This window comes from Alligator mississippiensis, chromosome 2, assembly GCF_030867095.1.
Source record: "Alligator mississippiensis isolate rAllMis1 chromosome 2, rAllMis1, whole genome shotgun sequence".
In the NCBI taxonomy this organism is placed as follows: domain Eukaryota; kingdom Metazoa; phylum Chordata; order Crocodylia; family Alligatoridae; genus Alligator; species Alligator mississippiensis.
In genome coordinates, this window is record NC_081825.1 from 256,281,904 (window position 1) to 256,299,372 (window position 17,469).

The window sequence follows — 17,469 nt, forward strand, 5'->3', positions numbered from 1 at the left end:
GGGGCAAGGTTATAAAAACATGCACCTTCATAGTTTGGGGAAAATACTAAATTGATTTGCATACACCTCACATTTCTAGTTATTTCAGTTACATACATATTTTCAAACATAATAAGAGGCTAGAACAAGCCCCTAGACTCTACTCTTACATACAACAGCAATTCCATCATCTTCAGAAATTTGTAATCCATTTCCTTCTCACTACCATTGAACTCAAACCTCCCACAGAATCTCCCCACATCCTTCCTGTCCATTTAGCCTCTCTAGATTTATTCAGAATTCCTGAACCAGCATTGATATTTCTACATTAGGCAATGAGGGGGCCATTTATAATCCAGAGAACTGAAATCCACTGTTCTAGTTGAACAACTCAGTTGATTAAATTGATTTACTTTGTTTTCAGTCCATCCCTTTTTCAATTTTAAGGATTCAATGTTTAGGTAGTACAAGTCATATTTCATATGGTTATATTAAAAAGTTGCTGAAATCAGTATTTAGATAGTGTAAATCTCAAAAGTTGAATTTAGGCTTTAAGACTGGTACATATTAAGTACCAACTTCTTTATATCAATATCAGAATGCAACTCACTGTACACAGGATGAAGATAGCAACTCTAGTTAAATGCAACAGGAAGGATCCAGTATAGGCTTATCACTAAATTATTCTGTTTTCTAAACACTCCATGCTGGCATAACATTTAAGTGATATTACTTAAGAGCTTCCCCTTAGTAAAAATAAGCATCTTTCACCCACCAAAAAGCTTAATCAAAAAATTTCTCTTAGAGGTCTTGACTTAGACAGAAATACCCCCCCAAGTATTAAAAAGAGTTTTAAAAAAATAACAGTTACGCTGAAGATTTGTTTCACCATGTTTTATTTTTCCTGAATTCAGTTAGGAGAATGGGCAATTAAAGCACCTTATGGAGTCAGAGCCAAATCTCCCATAAATCTTATTTTATAGCCAAGCTACAAGTCTAAGTTGCTTCCTGAATACCAGTTTCACAAGCTGCAGGAGAAAGAACTCAGTCAGAACCAGCTAATTGAATTTCTAAATCCAGACAGGTTTAGCATTAAGGAATCACTGTAAATTTCCTGAAGAAATGAGAAATCTTATTTATTTCTGTCATATTATGAAAGTACAACTTGAATACTCTCACTACAGATGCAACTTCCAATACTCACATCCTGATTATATTCCAAGAAGACATGGAAATTTAAGTCCTTTCTCAAAATTGGATGTGCTGCCACACGGCACAAGAACACTTCATGCATTGCAACCGTCTTCTTGAATATTGCCAAATATTCACTGAAAACAACAAAAAAAGAAATTAAAAATTTCCAACTGAAGCAATTAAATTTCTATTCAGCCTATTGAAAACATTAAGATGTCTTTATCTATAGATACTTCAGCTAACACTTTTTTCTAAGTTTTTATTCCAGCTTCCAGTGCACTTTAAATCAGTATATGACACAATGTAAATGTGAAAAAAATAATAATGCTAAAACATGAAAAAACCCCCATACCTTTACAATACTATATAGGCAGGACTCCAGAAATAGTAAAAAAAAGTATATATAGGCCTTTTAAATCAGGATTCAAATGAAATCTGCATGTTGGCTTCACAATGAGTATATTATAGATGTGACCAAATTTAAGCTTTCCATATATTATCAAAAAATTAACAAAGTGCAGACTACCACACCAGTCACTCTATAGCCTTGTTTACAAAATCCTTCCTTTCACATCTCCATCTGTTTGCTCCCACCTCAGTTGTTTGTATTTTGTTCATTTAGTTGAGCTCATATTTCACATCAAAGAATATAGAGCAGGTCAGATAAAATTTATGTGGCTTTTTTGCTTGCTTCTGCCTTTAAAACTACCATTAAGATGTTAAGCTTAGTGCACAGATCCAAAAGAAAGTTTCATAAGGATGAGCTTTCAGTTGCCCAGTTCAACCAGAGTTTTAAAGGAGTAACAGAATTATGATGAAGAGAGTTATAGAGGAAGAATATCTATTCTTATCAATACAAGCTGCAATAGTTGCTTGTTTTACAGTTGAATGGATAATTTTATTAAATTGTGTTGCTTGGAGAGAGATTACAAGAAGCCTTCTTCCCCATCTCAAATTAACAATGTAATGATAACTGGCACTCTTTGCTTCCACTATGTGCAAGGATAAGATTTACATACCAGCAAACCAGCAGGACCAGTGTTGGGGTGTGTTTGATCTCTGTGACAGTAGAAGTCATTCAGTGTAGACAGAAAAGAAGGATTCAGAGGATGAAGGTGGCAGTAGAAGAAACCCAAAGTTTCTGTGTTATCCAGCCCCTAACCAGACCACAAGAGAATCATGATCAGGGCCACCAGAAAAATCACAGATTCTTCCAAATTTATTGTGTTTTGCCAATTTTCAGTTTTCTGGCTTATGACATCTCTCTCAGACACTGGTCCAACATGATATTAACACACTTGCTCACAATGGTTGGATGTTGGCAAATGGAGTTAGTTCCCTTTGCCAACCACTTTCAAATTCTTTTGCTACCACTTCAGAACTTGAGAGAAGCAGTCTGGTAGCAGTGTAAACATGCACTTGAGGTATGAAACCAGTGAGGCAGAAAAAAGAATAAAGAGGTGGTCTCAAGAGAGAAAAAAGCAGGACTAAAAGAAAAGTACTCCATGTTAAGTCACATAGTACAGCCTAAGCCCTATAGCAAATTCTCAATCACTTAAAATTGTGCAACTATGAGAGTCCTTATTTTCAAGAAATGCATTTTTTTTTTTAAATCTGGATTCTCCTCAAAAAAAAAGTCCAAGCAATTATCAAATGTCCATTCAGCGACTGCTTACAAACAGCTGACGGCAGCTGTGACTGTACGAGCCCCTGTTTCTTTACAGCTTTGCAAGCTCTTCAACTTCTCCTATTTCAAATGCTAGGTAGAATGTAAAATCTGCATTTTCAGTTGCTACTAGCAAAAATAGCTCAGCTCCCAAATACAGTGCAACAGAAAGGTCTATATAAGTACATAGTGGGCATGTCTACACGTCACAATGTGCATTAAAGCATTGCAAAAAAACCATGCTTTTTAGCTAATGCACATTAAAATAAGCTACTGTGCATTTTTCCAATACCTCACAACGGAGGTATTACATTTAATGCACATTACCTAAAGAATATTAATTGAACATGTAAGCAACCTAGTGAAAACCAAAAAGCAGGTCAGAAAAGACTGGGGATGCAATATGTCTTTTACAGTTTGCTTTAAAAAAATGAATTAATGAACAAACTGTTGTTTGCTTTTGGTTTTCAACAAGTATGTATACCCTCTATAGAATTCCCATCATTCTGAACAATAATTTCAACAATTTTCCTGATGGCTCTGATCATGATCACTGAGATAACACTAGTTATATGGAAACTCTGGATACTCAAAACTGTATCTTCCAGAAGGAATCACTGTGTTGAAATGATCAAAAGTATGAGATAGCAGAGAGCACTTGAAGTGAATTGTAATCCACACACAGTAGTGAATGATAGGTACGCACGCTTCCAGTTCTTGTTTCATCTTGGTGAACTCTTCTTTAGTCATCGATCCTTCCCCTTCTCCAAGTTTCTGTAGTTTTTCTCTAGAGGCATCAAAATCGGGCCTGGGTGGTGCTGGTGGGATCTGTCAAACGAGTCAATCAGGGAGTACTTTTGAATTCCTCGCCTTCTTAGTCAAAGTTAAAGCCCTTCAAATAAGGATACAGTAAGATGCTTATAATTTTTAGACCCAAAATCCTCATCCCCAACCCATTAACACACCTAGGGAGAAGACAACTTACCTTATGAATGATTCATGGAGCACAGAGCCCTAATATTTCATTTTCTAGTCATGGTTTCTTTTCATATTACTAAAAAATTAAGTTCTGCTTTCACAACAGTCTTATATAAATTAAGCAGCATTTAATTCACTGAATTAACTTGATTCAACCATTTGGAGGTTTTCTCTACGGTATTTTCCAAAATGAAATTACTATCCTCCATACATATTTTCTGGAAAGCTAGGACTCATGGAGTACTGTTCCCAGTGTTTGCACATGCTAAACTGTTATTGATAAATTGTTGGCATTAAAGAATAAATTGACTAGAAAATAAGTTAACGTCACAGAAAGTAAGAATAGTACAGTAAGTAAACTTTGAGCTAAACTTTCAACTGTATTATGATGCACACTGTTTGTGGAAGAATTCAGCCAAATGGTTCCTGCATTACTATGAAAAAGTATATTAGGGTAAATGAACCAAACCCCAGTCTAAACATATAAGCAGAAAGCACTTTCTTAAGAAAAACTTTTCACTTCGCCATAATCTAATACCACATACAAAGAAAGTCTTAAAGGCTAAGAAACCAGTCAGACACTTCCATTTATATAGCTTACATCATCTTAAAAGAGAGAGATTACTTTCCAAGTAACTTGTAGTTGTGAAAGAGGAGTAAAATGCAACATGAAGAGTAAAAATGTGTTGTCAATATGCATTTGAGCACAACATATATGCTGTAGGCACTACCAAAACAAGAGGGGTTTTTTTGGTTACATACTGTTTTTAAAAAGAGCATTCAATGAAATGTAGAAGCCTCTAGCAAGTTAAATATCTAAGATTCCTGTATTATAACAGTAACTCATTGTTAGATGCTTTTTAAATAGCCACTTTCATCATGCAACTATGCTAGGGACATCCACTCCCTGAAGGCCTAGACTAAGTCACAAGTGGAAAGCCATCTCAATTATGCATTAGTTTTTGTTGTACTATTCTAGACCATATTTGCCCTCGCCTTTAGATAAATCCGACATAAAAACGGATTCTGCTTATTTCATTGTGTACCATTCCCTACAGAAAATTCAAGAGAAGCAATGACTTTGAAGCTTAATGCTCCACCCTTCAGCCACAAAGGAAACTTGAAACTTAAAAGCAGTAAGTTAAGTATTAACTCCTGAAAACAATATCACCAAGTTTCAGAGGTTGTCCATTTTCTATGCATTCAAAGTTTTAAACTAAACTGCCTCAGGACAAAATTAAACATTAAGCCGCTCCGAATTCTTAAGAGTAAAAAAACAAAACAAAAAACCACAAAACAAAAAAAAAAAAACAAAAAACCAACAAGCACGATGCAAATGTACACACACAATGAAAGACTACAATGATAGTCTTAAAAATTGTTAAAGTAACTTGAGGGCGTAATGTGAGGGGCTTAAAGAATACCCACAGCTCCCATTTGCTTTAAATGAAGAAACGGATACTCAGTACTTCTGCTAATCAAGCCTTCAAATAATAACTTTTCACAAGAGATCTAGACACACAAAGTAAAAAGGGCATAATACTTACAATGTAACCTGCATAATCTTCATTTTCAACAAAGGAATCATGAAGCCAGATGAACTCTTCATGTTGTCGAACAACAGAAAATTCATTTTGTTTGAAATTAGGTAAAGAACTCTGCAAAGGAAGGGGGAGGAGTTATTTAGAGTGAAAGAATATTACATTACAAAAAACAGCTTTCAAATAGAAGTACAGTAAAATTTCCTTCAACTGTGAAAGATAAATCATTACTCTGGATGCAGTTTCTCCCCCAAACATTTTTGAAAATAAAATATTAGTTTGATTTTACTGTATTAACATGTACTCAAATAAGCCAAAGCACACTATGAAAACAAACAAGCAAACAAACAAACAAACAAAACGTAAGGTCTTGGGCAACTACTTTGGAAATTAAAATCTGAGACTGAATACAGCTCTATACTGAATAACACCACTAAAGACAGAAACAACCAACAAAGAAATAGAATGTACACCACAGTGAAAAATACAGGCGTCTGTGGAAAGGCTCCAGTTGCAAACATGCCAATAATCCATTAATATAAATGTGGGGCTCTTAAGACAGAATACTGTAATGCATAGAAAATGGAGTCAGTTTTTAAAAACTAAAACTTAGCTTTCAAAAGCAATTTTTTTGCATACACTTTGAATCTTCTTTGTTGATTACTTTAGGCCTAATAGTGCCCCTTCAATAACAAATTGTTACTTCCTCATTTCCTAATTGTTTGGGGGATTTTTTTCACATTTGCTTTATACAGGCAGCTATGCTTTTTTATATAATTACCAGAAGAGGAAAATTTCATTTAGGGTGCAATGTTGCATTTTACCTTGGTATGGACAGTGAACTTCACTTTGTCCCTCTCACTAAGAGCATCTGAAATATCCACTTGCAGGGCAGCATCAGTCTGAAGATCTACATTTATTGCTCTAAGCTAAACAAAGAAAAATCAATTTAGCCTTAACAAAAACTAAAAATAGCACTTCATTTTTTTTATTTTCCAATCAACAAGAGCCAAGATAACTACTGTCACAAATAACTTTAGACTGCAATGGACAGAACAAACCAGCATTAGAAAATACTCCCTGTGGGAAAACAAATCCCAATACACACTTCTTGTAGAGCACAAAAGCACATCTCTTTCATTTACTATACTTCCTTGTTTGTGTACAACTACTAGCATTTGCCTATTTATTGAATATTATTTCTCAACCTGTCAGCAGTTAAGAGCAAAATCCACTGCAGATTTTAAAAAGCGGTAACAACAACAAATTCTAAACAAACTCAAGAATCTTCCTCCTTAACATTTTTTACACACACAGACTTAAAGAACATGTGATAAGATTAAACAATTTTAAAGGTGCCAGGGCAGGGGGGATTTAGATTTGCCTTTTTGCTTGTTTACGATACACAAATTTATCCACACCTTTTACGCAGACAAGGCTCCTTGGGTGAATCTGATATCTTTTATTAGATCAACCCAGATAGTTGGAAAATAATTATTAAATAAGCTTTTGGGTTCAAAAACCCTTAATCAGGCTAAGGAAGTTTCAGCAGTTGGTGTGTGCTCAAGGGTTTTTGAAACCGAAAGCTTGCTTAATAATTATTTTCCAACTATTTGGGTTGGTCTAATAAAAGATACCAGATTCACCCAAGGAACCTTGTCTGCATATGTCCTTAGACCAACACGGCTACAACCTACCCTCCACACCTTTTAGAAATTCCTTTTGTAATTTGTCAAAAATACATATCAAACACGCCAGACCTTTAATTATGGGCTAAGAAACCAAAGAAAAAGTATTTAAGTCAGGGGTGGGCAAAATACAGCCCGCAGGACAGATCCAGCACGCCAGGCACTTTCATCCAGCCCACTGTGATACACAGCACTGGCTGGAGCCACACAACACTGGGCACCAGCACCTGTGCCAGGCACCAGTGCCCCAAATGTCCCTGCCTGCTGCTGTGCCATAGGGGGAGTGTGGGGAGTCTCCACACACCCACACCCTACTCTACAACTCCCCACATATACACAAACCCCCAATATACCCTATGCCCTGCACACACACAGCCATGCCCCCACAACCCTCCCACACCCTAACACACATACACTATGCAAGACTAAGAATTTATTTTTGAGTTATTATCCAATCACCTCTATATACAGTACACAAATACAAATCACAGGAAAAATATTCTAATATAATAAAGGCCCAAGTATGTCTGTCTGTCTGTAATGCTTTATTCGCACTCTGATTGGCTGACAGAAACAGCCAATCAGAGTGCTCCAAGCGTGGGGGCGTGCCACCATGATTCTAAAGCCGCGCCATGGACCAGACAAAGGGTGGGGGAGCTGCTGGCCTCTGCTGGTGCCCCCCCAGACTTGGGAGGCACCAGTTGCCCACCCCGCTCCAAGAGGCAGAACAACGGCAGCATGCGGTGTTAGGTGGCAGCACTCCCCCCCCCACCCCCCATCATTCTGGACAGGCAATTGGCTAGTTTTTGTAATAAAATTAAAGTATGTTATAGTAAGTATCAGGGATGAGACTTCCAGTCCCAAGATGGCAACCAGGGGCAGGGCAACTGTCAAGGGGTGGAACTACCCACATGGCCTCAAAAGCTCACCAAACCTTTTCAAGTGGCCCTCCACCCAAAATAACTGCCTGCCTCTGATCTAAGTCCTCCCCCAACAAAGTAAGGCAGATTTTACATTTATAATACTGGTAACATGAAGTAAGATGAGAGCTTTTAAAAACACAATGTTTCAGATTTTCTTAAGGCAGAAGCATAAAAAATGGACATAAACACCAATCTTTTTTTTCTTGTCTTCTGCAGATTATGTGTAAAGTAATTCCAGTTGGGGGTCCAAACCAGTGCATCAGCCAGATTTTTGCATAAGTCTTCAAACAAGAAACAACCTAAATTCAATTTTTAAACTAAGATTTTCAATTATTTTAATGTCTTCATGGATCTAGGCTAAAAGATTTGGGTATGGCAGACTCAGGACCAGATGCTCCATCTGCACTGGAAGAACTCCTACCCCCCTGTGAGCAGGATGGGGACTTCAAGCTTTACAAAATTCCCTCCACCACAGAAGCCTCTTAGCATGCATAAAAATAATGTCAGGCTCTGAAGATCAGAATGGGGAGAGAGTGCCTGTCACTTCTGCCCTTGCATTGTGTAGTCTGCCTGTGAACCCTCTGAACAGAAGTTCTTCCATGAGTTACTGCAGTTTCTAAACTGACAAAAAGAAAAAAAACACAATTAAGGAAAAAAGGATCCAAAGACATGGCAGCTCTCCCCACTCTTACTTCAAGATATTCCAACTAGCATCTTGGCATCCTCATGAAAAATTTCAGATTTCCCAACAACAGTCCCTTCTACTGACATGAAGTTGGAAGCCCATTCCCACCAAGGAAAAAGTAGGATAGTATTTCTGAGACTATCCATTTGCCAAGAGGAGTGGACAATCTATTCTAAGGATGGGGGGGAAAGGTCAGTTTCTTGTGCTGTTCTTCATTATTGCTGGAAGCAAATAGGCATCCAAGTATTTTTTTTAAAGTACTTGGGTATACTTAAAACCTTCTAATTTATTGTTCTCCAATTACACCACCAATTTATTTTTTTTATTTACATGCCTCCTTTTTGGATGTAACGGTCATATTTTCTTTGCTCTTGTAGCTTCTCCTGAAGGCATTTTTATCCTTAATAGTTCAACTGACTGGCATTTTTATATTGGACTTTGAAGTCCAAAATGCTTACAAAAATATGTTCTGTTGTGACACTATGCATTTCATAACACATGCATTTTCTGACAGTAATCTCATTACCATCCATTAATCATTTTGTTTCAGAGAACAGTGGGTAAAAAGTCTATATTTTTAAGCTGCCTTTCAAAGAGCAAAAATTAGGAAAGTAAACCTATATTAACATGTCTTGCTTTCATTCATCATTTTCCCCATACACAAAACTAAAAACAGTGCAGCAATATGATTTTAAGGTTCAAAACAATAGCAGCTAAAATGTTTCATTAAATTACATGCTTTGTACAATGCCAAACTATCAGTAAGCCATTTTTCACCAGTTAGATTTATGAATAACTTCAACCATAGAATTTTTTTGAACAAGCTTTGATATTTTAAAGACAAAGTGAAGAGGACACTACAAGTAACACGTTAAAACAATCTGCAATGGACAGCTTGCCTTACAAAATGTACTCGCTACAGAAATCTTGGGGAGGTTAATAATATGTTAAATTATGCTATGTAGCCTGCCTGGCAACAGGGACCATTTTCATTTGCAATGGAAATGAGGCATTCTGTACAAGGTGTCAAAGACAAAAGAGAAAGTTAAAGGACTTTTGAGAATCATGCAGAAATTCACTGTATTATTTGGAACTGGTTCACAAACAATGCTGTCATCCTGAAGTTAGGCAACTTCTTCAATACTTGAGAGGAAAAATACCTCAAAAGATGGCTTCCCGATAGTTAGGGCCAGCAGAAGGAAGAACCCAGGACACTGTGCAGACTTCCAAAGTCTAGTTTAAATGACAGTGCGAGTCAGCCGGCTGTCTGAAAGCCTAAAATGTCTGATTTGGAGTTTTATGGTAGGGGGAGGGGCAGAGATGGGAGGAAAGACTGCATGCAATTATACAAAGCTGCACACATCAACTGCTTGCAAACACTTTAAAAAAAAAGCGTTTTACTAGAAGCAGCAGTGTGTTAGCTCAGCCTGGCTCCGCAGTGTCTGTATAGATCGGGCGCTTCAGCAGGGCTTTTTGGTGCTTTTATCTAAGGCTGAATCAATCAGCTATTCAATAAAAGCACCAAAAAAGCCCCACTAAGGCACCCAATCTATACAGATGTCAAGCAAGTCAGGTCCAACTAATGCACTACCTCTTCTGGGCAGTACATTAGTTGTGCTGGGCTCAGCGTGGGAGCGCAATGAGTTTACAGTAAAGTGCCATTTTTAGGTTGCTGGTTTTTTTGTTATTTTTTTAACATCTGCAAGGAGCCATTAATTCTACACTTCAAATTAATGCAGCATACCCATACACAACTTCCCATAGAACAATATATGCCATTAGCATCTATGAAATTCCCATAGAACAATGTATGCCCTAGCATCTATGAATTAGAGAAATCACAATATAAATACCAACTGATAAACTATGCCCCCCCCCCCAAAAAAAAAATAATCTTTGAAGTAATCCAAATATGAAGTGGAAACCAAAGTAAGATTAACTGTTGTTGGGGTATGTTAGAGAGATGGAACTGGACCTGAAAATTGCCTGAAGTACAGTACCATCTTGCACAATACTGAAGGAACTTGGCACAGCAGAGACCAATACCAATGCCTACCAGATGCTCAGCTCCTTCCAAAAATTCAAGATGAACCCTTCTCCAAGAAGCACTCAAAGCTTAGTGAGAGGAGCAGAAACAGAAAAGAGAAAAAAAAAACAGGCAATGACATTTGTCAAGGAAAGGTCATTAGATGTCATAACCTTATAAACCCCATGGGAAGACTTTTGCTCATGATTTAAGTGAAACAAGTACAAGCAACCCCATTTAATGCTGTTTTGCTTGGCACTATTTAGCTATAACGCTCATTTTAAATTGATACCTGATTTCACTTAGCGCTCAGCGAGTTTCAATATAACGCTCGCGGTTGCCATCTTGGGTCATTAAAAGCAATTGCGGTCACCATCTTGGGTCATCAAATACTTTCGGTTTCACTTAACACTCAGTTTTTCAGGAACCAATTAAGAGCGCTAAGCGGGGGTTGCCTCTACTAGATTAGCTTCTTTTAAACTGCAATTAGTAACATTTAAAAAGAAACAGTCAGCAAAAAAAAACCATACCAGACTTGTCTTGCACACACTTCTGTATACATAAAAATGTCCAAAAATGCCATTAAAACAAGTAGAAATTCTACTACTCAAAGTATGTTCAACAAGTACAGCAATTTTGTGCTGCTACAATTTAGGAAGTAGTTTTTGCAAATGCCTATTTATGCAGAACAATTTATAACGAAATCCAGTCATGGACTACAACCTTAACTCCCCAAATTTTGTTCTGAAATGATCCATATAACAAGCCATCAGAAAAGTGTCCAGGTGGCACTATTTAACGGTTTGAGAATCATGCTCTATGGCAGGGATCGGCAACCCACGGCACGGGTACCAGAGCATGGCACACGAGGCCATTTTCCTCAGCACATTGCAGCTGACTCAGGCTCTGGGCAGCTGCCACCAGCCACGGAGCTAGGGCTGCTCACAGCAGGTGGCCAGGAGGCTACAAGCTCTGCTGCAAGCTGCCTAGGCTCTGTGGCAGGCAGCAGCTGCCCAAAGCCTGGGCTGGCTGCAGCTGGGAGGCTGCAAAAAGTTGCATGGGGCTCCGCAGCCCTGGCATCAGCTCCGTGAGTGCGGCAGCTATGCACATGTCTCCAGGAGCATGGCCAGGAAGGGACCTGAGGCAGCACAACCCTGGCCCCTCCCCTGCCATCCATCCTGAGGTGCACGTGCCGCCACTGCCACCACAGAGTCAGCGTCACGGAGCCCCGTGCAGCTGTTTGCAGCCTGCCCGTCACTTGCTGCAGCTGCCCAGAGCCCATGCCAGCTATGGCAGGCAGCTGGACAGCTACAAACAGTTGCACCAGGCTCCAAAGCCCTTGGCTGAGTTCCATGCCACCAGCAGCAACATGCGTACCTTAGAGTGATTGGCAGGTGAGGGGCCAAGGTTGTGCTGCCCCAGGCCCATTCCCAGCCATGCACTCAGAGGTGCACGCACAGCAGCCACCACCACAGAGCCAGTGCCAAGGCTGCAGAGCCCAGCACAGCCATTTGCAGCCTTGGGGCTGCCTGTTACAGCTGACCCAAGCTTTGGGAAGCTGCAGCAGGAGGGAAGCAGGTTGCAAACAGCTGCACCAGGCTCCAGATTCCTGGCACTGGCTCTGTGACAGCAGTGAGAGCAAGTGCACCTCGCAGCCCACAGCAGGGAAGGGGCCAGGGCAGCACAACCCCAGCTCGTCTCCTACCATCTGACCCAAGCTGCACACACAGCCACTGCCAGCAATGAGTATTGGGCCCCTTGTGGCTCCCCTGTCTCTGGCATGCTAAGTTGAAGCATGGGTGGAGGCTGGGGTGTTTTCAGCACTGGCCAAAAACACTGCCAGCCCCTGCTTCATGGTATCAACGGACACCTCTTCTTTTCTTCCCCATCTGATCCTATCCCCTCAATGGCTAAATACAACATATTTATAGCTCGCAGAGAATGTAATTTTGGTGTGAACAAGAAATCACCCTTATCTAGAGTGGAAAGGAAATCTACCCAGTTCAGAAGTCAATTAGCCAAATCACAGGTTAGCATATTGCCTTGTACTAAGGAGGCTAGCTTAGCCTCTTTATTTTTACCACAAGTACAGGAAGAAGATAGCCAAAAAATATACTCAACCCAGAATGAGGGAAATATCTATTTATGAAAACACTGGAGAGGGGGGTAGGATTTTCCTGCTACCAAGAAAAGCTAATACTGTTCTAAAGAGAAAATCATAATTGGAGTCATTTATAACAGCTTCCCTCTTCTACTTTTTGAGCATGCTTACCTTATTGGTCACTACCAAAAACCTGTAGAGCACAGGCCTGTCAGTTAATCATGGAAATTTACAATAATAGGACAAAGAAAAACATCACTAGAAACAGGAACAGCAGGTGAAACATGAGGGGAAGTGGAGAGATTGTGTTATTAGCACTGGATATTGGAGGAAGCAAAAGGGATTGCTCTTGGCCAGCTAATTTGCTCAGTAGCACAAGCAGTACTGTCGATTAAGATTTTTTTTATTACTAAAGGTATTCGTAGCTTTAGTAGGAAAGAAACATAAGGTTATTCTATAAAAGAACAGACTACTGACATATAAAGACAAGAATCTTCTTGCAGTGCTGGCCAATATTGAATACTTCACAAACCCGCCCCCCCCCCGAAAATAAAAACAACCAATCTATATGTTTCAAATACAATCCTGTCCTTAGTGCAGTAGGTCCCACCATTTTTAGACTTAAAGCACTCCCCTGGAAAATGCCAATTCTTAGTTTTCACTTTTTTTTTGGAATACAAAAAATACTAGAGCAATTAACGTTACAAAGAACACAGAAAGGCCACAACAGGACAGGTTTTCAACACTATGGATTCCCACGTGAAAACTTTGAGTTTATCTTCTGACTCATGTTTGCACATCTAACAATGCTAACATTGTGGGGCACCCGGTGGCGCCCTGTTTGAGAATCACTGCTCTAGAGCCTAACTCTAATGGACACAATCAAGAAATCAGTCTCTCTGATATCAAAAGATTCTGCAGTACTTGGCACTGCAAGTGTCCACTGGAAAGGTCATGCTCCTCACCTGCCCTCTCCCATTTATTCTGTATTCTTAAATAGAATTATGTATGGCAAAAGCTCCATAACGCCCTTGACCAATAACACAATGCAGCACACAACATGCTCCTCCTTCTTGACCTCCTGGGGATTGGTATAGAATAAAATGCAATTAAGTCATATCATGTACAAATATTAATGGTCAAAATGACTCATCCCTCACTTGAAAAAAACTCAGTCAGCACACTTCAAAGTTTATGCCTGAAGCCTCAAACACACAGCCTGTAAAATGTTTTCTGCCATCAACAGGGCATTTCAGAACCTCAACATCATTTACAAAACGAGTTCTTAGTCTTCAGGGGCTCTGTCTAACTCACGGGTGACCAACCCGTGGCATGGACACCAAAAGTGGCATGGGCAGCCTCTGTGTGTGCCACACAACATGCTGGAAAGGGGACAGGCAGCACAGCGGCAAGAAAGGCAGCGAGCAGAAAGCAAAGAAGCAGATCAGGCTGAGGAAGGGGACTGGAGTGGCACTAAACCAGAACAGGGCTAAAGTGGTGCCAAAAAGACAGGCCCAATTGGCCTAGTTTCTGCTGGGTGAGCTCACATTTGACAACCACCTCCAGCCTACACCTCATTTCCCCTCTGATTTACACCTTCAACCAACTTAGCAGGTGGAGGTCAATCTTTCCTAGGGCGCTGCCTAAGGTGAATCAATACTAACAAGGCTGATACCAATGTAAGCGCATCCACTTCACGGGTGTAATGGGGCTAAGTCGGTTTGAAGAAACAGAGCCAGGGAGCAGAAAGCCTGCTGGACCAAGGGTGATGAGAAAGGAAGGGACCCAAGGCTGAGCCACAGCATGCCCTGGTGTCACTGCCCACCCCAGCGGCTGTCCCCTGGGCACGGCTCTGAACTGCTGCCCGGGCCCCGGCTCTGGGTGAGGACTGGGGCCCACAGGCAATCTCAAGGAGCCCGGGCAGGGGCAGAGCCCCCCCAACCCGCCCGCGCCCAGTAACCCCGAGCAACGCGTCCGTGCTGCGGGGGGGCGGGGGGCGCAGCAGGTGGGACCCGGCCGGAGCCCGAGCCCGCCCCGTACGCCCGGGCCCCCGCGGCGGCACTTACCCCGCGGTCCTCCTCCGAGAGGAAATCGGGGCCGTCGTCCGAGCCTTCCTGCTCCGCCGGGGCCGCGGGCACGCACGGAGGGGAACAAAGCGCACAAGTTAATGCCCAGCCCCGGCCCCGCCGCCCCAGGCCCCGCGCCCGCGCCCGGTCCCGCCCCGCGCCCGCGGCCGCCGGACACCCACCATCATGGCTGCTCCCCGCGCGCAGGCCCCGCCTCCAGGCCGCGCTGGGCCGGGCCAGGCCAGGCATGGCCGGGCGGGGGCGGGATCGGGCAGGGGGCGGGCGCTGCGCACCTGGCTGCCCTGGGCCTCGCTAGCTGCTCGGCTCCTCCGGGCCCGGCGGCGCGCACCAGCCCTGTTCTATCCTCGCGGCCCGGAGACAGCCGGTGGCGCCTCGCGGGCGCTGAGACCCGGCGGGGCCCTGGGGCAGAGGGAGCCGCAGCGCCGCGGCCCAGGGCTTTCCCGAGGCCTGCAGGGCGCGGGGCCTGCAGCGGGCTGCGCTGGGACAGCCCTGCTGGAGGGCCGAGCGCCCTGTTCCCCTTGACGTGGGCGGCGGGCGGGCACTGCTGTGCCTCCACGGTCGGGCTTGGGCTGCTCCCCGACTCAGTCAGGGGTCGGGGCCTTGGGCGCAGTCCGGGGCGCACGGGACAGGACGGCGCTGGCTAGTGTCGCTAATTAAAAACTAGATAAGCCGCAGCAGCATCTGAGGGCTGCAGCACCCCCGCTTTCAAGGTGTTTGTAGACGTCACATCAGATTTTACATGACGTGAACAAACGGGGCCTCACGCCACCTTGACCAAGGCTCGCTGGTGCCACTTTAACCCTGTACTTGGAGTTCACAGTCCTCCACTAGGCATCATGTCTAAAGCCTAGCATCCAAGAACGGGACCAAAAGCTAGGAAGCTTAGTGAGGCACCACCTAAACTTTTCAGCAAAAACACCTAGGACAGGGGTTTTCAGCCTTTTTGGATCAGTGTACCCTGGTGGCCTGATGCAGAGCAGCGTACCCCTTCCCCTGCATCCCGTCTCCCATTAAAGCAGATCTCCCATTTGCCCCATCCATTGAGCTATAAGGAAGCTGGGTGTTTCTGTCTCTCTCACCGAAGCTATTGCACTTTGTTTGAAACAAATATTCACTGAAGCAAAGGAGATGAACCTATCTGTCTGGCGAGTTCACCAGGCCCCAGGCAGGGGAGTCACTCAAGCTCTCTCTGGCCCAAGGAATAGGGGTGGATCAAGGAGTGGTGTGAGTGCAGCCATAGCCCCTGCTTTGCTCCCGGTTTGCCACTGAGATAATTGATATCAGTTGCCTCACTCATGCACAGTGAGCTCTCCAGTGCTGCCACACATTCTTCATCCTGCATCCAGTACTGCCAATGAATATTGAATTATTTTATAAAAATAACAACGCAAGATCTGATCCTCCACCTCAGTAGTGCTCAAGCTTTTTCCCCATGAGCCAAAGGAGTGGTGCTTAGCAGCCTTGAAAGGATCTCAAGGCAGGCTGAGTATCACTGCCCTAGAATAAGTATAGAAAGGGGAACTCTTGGTTTGTGAATCCCTCCAGGGCTTTGGCTTTGGGCAGCTCACTGACATCAGGACTTAGCCGGCTGTGAACATGCCTAGCAGCTATCATCTTGATGCCCAAGGAATCTTTGGACATCGTTACATGTGCTCTGGCATGGAGGGCACTTTAATTAGAGCAACTCATACAAAGTAGCTTTTGATGCCCAATTAATTTTCAGCTTTGGATGTGTCAGAACACAGAACAACTTATTTAGGATTTAACTGTGAAAATCCCAAAACCTCTACTGAAGGACTGAGGGAGGGTTGTTTAAGACCCATGAGCATCATGTTTCCTTCCCTTTACTCTCTTTGCTGCCTAACACCTAGATCTATGGTGATGCACTCTGCCCACCCCTCACCCCCACCTGAGGAAGGCTGGACTCTATTCCCTCCAGAGCCCATCAACACCTTTATGCACTGGCTACACACAGAATGGGGAGACACATTTGGCAGAGGTCAGAAGATGTTCCATCATTGCATGATGGCCATGCTGTTGGCACTGCACAGCTCCTGCCACCTCAGGGAGAAAGAGAGTAGGTAACAATAATTACCCACCTTTGTTAAGTGCTTTGAGGTCTTCAGGTGAAAGTACCACTTTACATGCCTACTGTTGTTGTTATGTTACCCATTTTAGGAAATTATCCTCTAAAATCAAAAATAATCTGCTAGTGGTTTTCCCTGAGTTGATGTGAGAAAAATGTAACAGTTTAATTGTCATTACTCAGGCCTTTCTAGTCTCTCTCATCCCTGTTCCTTTTTAGGGCACACAAGTGACCTCACTGATATGATGGGATATTTTGAATAAGCAGATGCTGGAAGAACTGGGGATGTATAAATACAAATCGCCTTGGGCCAAAAGGTCCAAAGGGCTTCTCCACTAAGAAGCAAACTCGTGGTTCTAGCTATGGGGTGGGCAAAATGGTGGATCTGGCCAGGAGCTAGACTCCATTTCCGAGCAGCTCCTGCCCACATTGCTGCAGCTGGTGTCCACAGAGACCCCAGCAACAATAACACCGTGCCAGTGCAGGGCCAGGGTTTCCATGGAGACCAGCCCCAG

At 42.6% G+C, this 17,469-nt stretch overlaps 1 protein-coding gene and 1 long non-coding RNA gene across 3 annotated transcripts in view; one reads left to right on the forward strand and one right to left on the reverse strand.

Annotated features, from left to right (window-relative positions):
* Positions 1-9,720, forward strand: part of LOC109283503 (uncharacterized) — a 44,883-nt gene extending 35,163 nt beyond the window's left edge. The window contains exons 6-7 of one of the 2 annotated variants that reach the window (XR_002090671.2): positions 4,876-4,953; positions 8,186-9,720. This is a non-coding gene — a long non-coding RNA (uncharacterized LOC109283503). The remainder of the gene's footprint in view (positions 1-4,875; positions 4,954-8,185) is intronic. The other variant, XR_002090670.2, reaches the window with a different exon arrangement.
* The window catches only part of SNX6 (sorting nexin 6), a 48,005-nt gene extending 32,925 nt beyond the window's left edge, over positions 1-15,080 (reverse strand). The window contains exons 1-6 of the mRNA XM_059723046.1: positions 15,030-15,080; positions 14,848-14,895; positions 6,183-6,287; positions 5,365-5,475; positions 3,546-3,667; positions 1,184-1,307 (exon numbers count right to left, since the gene is read on the reverse strand). Of these exons, the coding sequence (XP_059579029.1) occupies positions 1,184-1,307; positions 3,546-3,667; positions 5,365-5,475; positions 6,183-6,287; positions 14,848-14,895; positions 15,030-15,035 (516 nt within the window). The 5' untranslated portion in view covers positions 15,036-15,080. The remainder of the gene's footprint in view (positions 1-1,183; positions 1,308-3,545; positions 3,668-5,364; positions 5,476-6,182; positions 6,288-14,847; positions 14,896-15,029) is intronic.
* Between the last annotated feature and the right edge of the window lie 2,389 nt (positions 15,081-17,469).